Raw genomic sequence first — 7050 nt, 5'->3', positions numbered from 1 at the left:
ACCTGCGACGTCGGCGGCGCACGTCTGGTGGAGCAACTGCCGATGAAAATCGCGCCGACTACGGTCATGGCGGACGACGGCGGCGTCTTTGATGTCGTTCCCTTGTCGAGGCATCGTCGTTGCAGTCTGCGTCATCAGGCTCGGGATGCTCCGGGGGAAACCCTAGAACTGGGTCTTTCGGATCGGACGATGATGGCATTTTGTCGCTTTCCCTCCTGGGGGCATCGTTTTGGAGTAAGTGATGGCTGGGGGATGGTGGAGCGGTGCTTCATCTCACACATTGATGGCGCCGGATATCGACGTCATGGCGCTGTGGAGGCTCGGCGTCCGATGCACGGAGATGGACTCGTGCAGGAGGAGGTTGCTGTCTGGCGTCATGGTGACATCGATGGCAGAGTAGCCAGACAAGGTAGAAGCCTCAATATGATCTGAAGACGGACTTGTGGAAGATGGCGGCGACGACACACGAGTCCGTCTGACCGGATTGTGCCCCAGACCCGGTATGTGGCTCGGCTGGGGCTTCCGAATGAGTGTTTCGGCTTCCGGCTTTTGATGTTAGGTTTAGGTGAGTGGTCTGGGTAGTGGCTCAGCTAGCACCCCTTTATCATTTTGGATAGGAATAGCGGCATATGTTGCCAAGATGGTGGATTCAGTCACATTGTTGTAATACTTTGTAAGGTCCTCGAGAATAATCAATAAAGTGGCCGTATGCATCTCCCATATGCAGAGACCGGGGTCATCCTCCTTTTCTAAAAAAAAACACATGAATGATAGTCCTGTTGGCCTTTTCCTCTTAGTTTCCATCCATCCGGGAATCGGAGCAACACTTTAGCACTTCTCAAGATTAATCACAAGCAACCTACTCGCTCCGTTCGGAATTACTTGTCATAGAAATGGATGTATCTAGACATTTTAGATACATCCATTTCTGCGACAAGTAATTCGGGACGGAGGGAGTAATATGCAACACTGCATATTTCCCTCCATAAGTAACCTTCTATTAAAATATGCAGTATTCTCTTCATGTACAGAAAGAATAAAAATCATGTTAGAAGCTGGGAGAGCTCAGGGAATCCGGTTCTCCTAACTGCAAAGCTGGTTGCAGAGCTGGTCTATCTTATCTTGCGTAGCTTCAGCCACAATGTAGCTCCGGTGTATCCCTTTGCCTTCACATGTGAAGTTCAAGGTATTTCCCTGTAGCATTGCCTGCAAGGAAATGGAATTACGGAATAGCATTAGCATGTAGCAATGTCCCCGTGAATGCATGTTCAATCTCAACTGTGAAAGGGGCATCTCTTACACATCTGGTTACAGCGTCTAGCCAAAGAGAAAATGAGTTTGGTTCATATCGATCCAAAAGCACATTTGGTACTTCAGCTTGTAGATTTAACTTGCTTGTTAACTTTTGCAAGATGCAAAAACGATGTTTTCCACTATATATGCTTGTAAATTTTCAGGTTGTTATGTTTCACTTGTTAGCGGTGACAAACGTACTTTCAAAGATACAGAGGGAGGAACTTCCAATTATCTTACTGTGCATGTTGTCGGTGACGAGTTGCACTTCCATTTTTTAGTAGGAACACAACTGAGATAATGGCACCAAGAACAGTGATCGTTCGCATTATATCCCCGGAAAAGCAGAACTATAGCCACTGTGAACCTGTAAATTTCAGATAACAGGTATCATCACGGGGAAAACATTTGAAAGTCAAATATTAAACGGGGCCTCAAGAGGAAAGTCTGTAGACTCACCCGACAATCAGCAGAATCGCAGCAACTATCCACAATATATATTGATATGTCTTGTGCTTGCGTTCGGCAGGAGCAGCGTGTGGTCCAGGTGCTACTCTTCTCTGGTTAATCCACGCAAACTGTGGTCGAATGAAGACAACAAATCCAAGAAGGAACCCAGATATAAGACCCCCAATATGAGCAAAGTTATCCACTCTGGGGAGTATCCCAAGGGCCAAGTTCACCACGATTACAAGTACCAGGGTTAGTAATGCTGCCACCTGAAAATAAGGGGAAATATTACACCATTTAATTGAACAAGTCATTCTCGATGGACAAGACCGAAACAATTTGCTGCAACAACTACTATTATAGTATTACAGAGGAGTCTACTGCTAGTGCTATATTAGGAAGACAAACCTTATTTGCATAGAGTGACCAATTTGTGATGAGTTCAGAAAGCATCGACCCTATCAGTCCAAACAAAGCACCAGAAGCACCAACGGAAATACTTGCTCGGATGAAAAGAGCAGACATCAAGCTTCCACCAAAACCAGAAATGAGGTAAACAAGACCAATCCTCACTGTACACCATGAACAGAAAAAAATCTTCAGTATTGTAAGGCATAGAAGCATTTAAATTGCACATGTATCTATTTCATCAATTAAACCAGAACTTGGATGAACTTTCATGCACATGCTTTGAGAGTTTTCGTAAACTAATCAGTGATATAGATAGGATAATTTGACGTGTTCCTGTATTTCAGGAGGGTTTTTTTTTTTGCAGGAGTTGTGTATACTAGCAAAGTATCGTGCCTCTTGGTTCAGTCTAAGTACCTTATCTACGTGGTTACAAAATCCTGATAATGTTTGGTTCCACTATCGAAGATACAGAACATATGATGTTACTTGTAAAATGTCTGTAGACTACTAAAGACTTGGATCCATGAACGATATGTCATTACAAGAAATTTATCTAAAGAAGGTTGCCAGTTATAACAGAACCAGGGCCATGGCAACAATTGATAGTATATAACTTCTATCTGTTCCTTTTTGTTGAATTCAAGAAGGCTCAGGTAAAAAATGCAAGCAATGCTTTCACTTACCAAACCCAAATTCTTGTTCAAGTCGAATACCAATAAATAGAAGGCAAAGCACATTGATGAGTAAATGAACAACCCCAGCATGGAGCCAGATACACGTAATCAGACGCCATCCCTGGCGACCTTGCACAACTTTAGATACATCTAGAGCTCCCATCTTCAGCAATCTGGCATGGAAAATGCTTTCTTAGTTCTGAAAATCAAATATGCATGACAAATATCCTATTTCGTTTTCCATCATTTCTTTCCATGTCCTTCATTTCAAATCAAGTGATGCAACACTTTGAAAGATCAAATTCACTGTAGCTCTTAGTAGACATCAGTCAAATGACCAGAAGTTAACAAAAAAATGTTCCCAGTTCACGCAAAAAAACAATAAGCAAAGCAAGGATGAAGTTTCTGAAAATATCTGAGCAAAGTAGTTATACTTCTAATCAACACCGAAGAATACATATAGGTTATAATCTAATACTCCCTCCGTCCCACAATATAAGATCATTTTTCAAACTTGTGGCATAATCCTCACTTCTTAGTTGTAAACACGGCATGCAACTACTGCTGTTTATTGAATTTGCACTTCCAAAATAACATAAAAGTCAAATTGCGGGCAACACCATAAAAGTCCAATTGTGCGGTAACACTGTTAAACTCAAATTGTACAGAACCATCAACACCTAGAACGGTTGACAAGATAGTCTGATTTTTTTTCTCAAGTCATCACCAACACCAATCACGAGCAGAGGATAGACTAAATCAACTAAAGTTAACAAAGCTACATAAGCCAATACCAAGTTTAAAGATGTCCTACACCTGACTTGGCAAGCAAATTGCTTACGTCTAGATTTAATATTTCAGCTGTTAGTTTCTTCTTTGAAATGGACGGCAGGAGCTCTGCCCATTCATTAGGGAAACTAGAACTTACAAGTATAACACCTGTCCCTAATGGAAAGGGACTTAATGATCAGTTTCGGAATACTATTGTAACTCCAACTTAATTACCAACTCAGTAAGAAGGCTTTAGTTTTATTTGATGATAAAAAAAACAAACAGAATCCTAAACTTGATTAGATACATTGAAAGATCGGCCTGCAGAGTTCACACCTAGAGGATCAAGACTGATTTTTAGATGGTCTGAAACTGTGAATGTTTCTGTACCTTATACAAGTTTCCCCTCAAAGAGTTGTGGATTGCTAGGTCACAAAATTCCCTCATCCACAAACCCAGGAAAAAAAAAGAATCAGTATGTCTCAAACGGAAGCATCAGTAGTTCTCCCAATTTCAATTGCACAATAGAAGTAAGCAACCTGAGAATGAACCTGTACACCAAGCTAATTGAGGATCAACCCCAATTGCTCGAGTGTATACAAGCGAGGTCTTAAACATGTAAGAAGAAGAAAGAACGAAACTATCATTTTGAGTAGATCGAGTTGGTGCTGCTGTTTGCAATTGCACTGGTCAGTAAGAAAGGGGAACGGGAAATTAAGTCTTGTCAATCCTTAACTAGACTCAGTATCCTCCTCTAAGCAAGCAAGGAAATGCAGAGTTGGAGAAAGCAAGCAAAGGGGGGAGGAAGAAGAGAAAGAGGAGGGTAGCAGCTTGCGTACGTGGTGGAGGATGGGCCGAGGAGCGGGTTCTCTTTGAGCGGCTGGAAAGCGAATCGGCCGAGGAACCCCGCGGTGCAGTTGCCGGCGCTGCGGTTGGGGCAGTCGTTAACGAACATGGTGACGAGGAAGACGGCGACGCAGGCGATGGAGGCGGCCGGGACGAGCCAGGGCGTCCATCGGCGGTAGTAGGGGCGCGCCCTGAGGCGGGCCGTGTTCGGGTGGTGCACGGGCGGGCGCTGCGGGCGCTCGACGCGGACCTCGACGGCGCCAGTGCCCGGGCCGGGGCCGGGGCCTGCGCCGGCGCCGGCGGGCTTCATCATGGCTTAGTAGGAGGAGGGATCCAAGTGTGGGGAGGATGCTGGCGGAGGAAGCGAGGGAAGGCGGCGAAGCGTGAGGAGTAGGGGACGGGAGAGAGTTGTGGCCTGGCTTGTGTTGGTGCTGGCAGCAGAGCAGAAGAAGACGCTTTCTTTCGGCCGCGAGGGGAGGGGAGGGGAAGCCGCGTCGTGCTGGTCTGCTTTCTTTGACTCTGTTTGCCTTGCGGCTACAACTGTCAGGGTCACACAGACAGGAAGGAGAAGTGGTAACTTGAGAGAGAAAGAGATTGCTTCAGCTGCGTCGGGTTGCGTAGCCAAGGAGGAAAATGATGGATATAATAAATAAAGTAAAAGGATAAGTGAAATTCCTGCAATGGATTGAAGGAGGGTCGGTGGTGGGTGGGTTGGACGGTTGGCCAACTCCGGCTGTGGAATGGAGCCAGCAATGTAGCGTCTCATCTGCTGCAACTGCAAATCAGCTCCTTACTTCCTTGGGTAAAAGTGGATCATCTGCACGGCTGGAAAGCGGTTTTCTTTCTCTAATTAGCCACCTACGCACTTGCTACGAGTAAGTTCCATGATTCCAGCACCAGCATTCGTCATCCGTCACTGCCAATCCATCTGTCGCTATATACGCCAGCTTTAGCCATCGGTGCAGCCAAATCGGGTTTGCTTCGCGGCGACACATGCCCAAATTCCAGCTATCACACGTTTGCGGAAACGCATGTTTCCATCCATCATCTTTTCCAATTGTGTTAGAGCAATTCCAACGCGCCGACCCATACGAACAGTATTTTTGTCTTTTTTTTTGTTCGTTTGGATCGCCCGCCCGTCTGATGTCCGTCATGTTTGACATTTGGGCCAACAATGCGTCCAACGCACCGACCCAAATGTGCCGGCGTGGCCGTCTGACCGCCCTTTCTGAACAAATAGCATAATCTTTTCATTATTTCACGCACAACTTTTGCATTATTTCACAAGCAAATATATAGTGCACAAACAAATAAATAGCATAGTTTCAACCGAATAAAATAGCATAGTTTTACAAGCCAAATAAAAGTAAAAATGTTGGGGTAAAATTTTGCGGGCCGAATAAAAAAGATACAGCTATTGGTTGCCAACATGAGCCTACATATACTAAACCAAATCATTTTGCAGTTGCATGTAAGTTTCCCAATCACGTAAGTCATGATGAAATTGGATGAACTGTTCAAACGTTGAAGCTCCTCCATGCTCAGGCACAACATTCTCACCCTGAAACTGAAACTCTTGATCGTAGAGACGTTCCGGGCGCTCATCTTCTATGATCATATTGTGCATGATCACACAAGCACCCATTACCTCTCACGGTTTCTGCGTGCTCCAAGTATTAGCAGGATACCGAACGATGCCCCATCGAGATTGCAAAACACTAAAGGCACGCTCGGCGTCCTTCCTAGCACTCTCTTGCTCTTGGGCAAATCTTTTCCTCTTCTCTCCGACAGGGTTGGGGATTGTCTTCACAATGATGGTCCACTGAAGATAGATACCGTCACCCAGGTAGTATCCTTTGTCGTAGTTGTGGACGTTGATAGTAAAGTTCACCGGTGGGCTGTTGCCTTCGACAAGCCAAACAAACACCGGCGAGCGCTGAAGCACGTTGATATCATTGTGTGATCCGGCCATGCCAAAGAAAGAGTGTCAGATCCAGAGATCTTAAGACGCCACGGCCTCAAGTATGACAGTGCAAGCCCTGGCATGGCCCTTATACTGCCCTTGCCAAGCAGAAGGGCAGTTCTTCCACTCTCAGTGCATGCAGTCTATGCTGCCAAGCATCCCTGGGAAGCCCCTGCTGGCATTCATCGCCAACAAACGGGTTGTATCTTCAGGAGTCGGCTCTCTCAAATACTCTGGGACAAACACAGCAATCACAACCTTGCAGAACTTATACAGGGAGTCTAGGCATGTAGACTCGCTGATACGGACGTACTTATCAATGAGATCACCAGGCTGTATGCAAGCATTCGGATGGCAGAAGTACATTTTTTATAAGAGGAGAAACCAATCTTCTCAACGACATCCTATTTGCACTCGAAATACTCATCATAGCCAACCACCCCCTCTCTAATACGGTTGAAAAGATGCCTACTCATACGGAAACGGCGGCGGAATTTCTGATGTTTGGACAAGGGGTTTGTTGTGTCAAAGTAGTCCTTCCAAAGAAGGAAATGCCCGCTCTCTCGGTTGCGATTCAACACCGGAAGGTGCCCTGCAATGCTGCCACAGAACGACGGACGCTGGCTATTGAGGTGGTGATGG

At 45.5% G+C, this 7050-nt stretch overlaps 1 protein-coding gene across 2 annotated transcripts; it reads right to left on the bottom strand.

The window, feature by feature from the left end:
• Positions 1–941: 941 nt before the first annotated feature.
• On the bottom strand, positions 942–4968 carry LOC123091759 (RHOMBOID-like protein 1). 2 transcript variants are annotated; one of them, XM_044513377.1, is made up of 6 exons: positions 4439–4968; positions 2838–3001; positions 2152–2315; positions 1753–2012; positions 1534–1660; positions 942–1206 (listed from the first exon to the last, which is right to left on the bottom strand). In XM_044513377.1, the coding sequence occupies exons 1-6, from the start codon at positions 4756–4758 to the stop codon at positions 1084–1086; spliced, it is 1158 nt and encodes a 385-aa protein (XP_044369312.1). In that variant the 5' UTR covers positions 4759–4968; the 3' UTR covers positions 942–1083. The 2 variants fall into 2 exon arrangements, with proteins under 2 accessions (XP_044369312.1, XP_044369313.1); XM_044513378.1 differs by lacking the exon at positions 4439–4968 and adding an exon at positions 3990–4395.
• Positions 4969–7050: the final 2082 nt, after the last annotated feature.

This window comes from Triticum aestivum, chromosome 4B (assembly GCF_018294505.1).
Source record: "Triticum aestivum cultivar Chinese Spring chromosome 4B, IWGSC CS RefSeq v2.1, whole genome shotgun sequence".
NCBI lineage: Eukaryota > Viridiplantae > Streptophyta > Magnoliopsida > Poales > Poaceae > Triticum > Triticum aestivum.
This window is presented reverse-complemented; position numbering and strand designations above follow the sequence as displayed.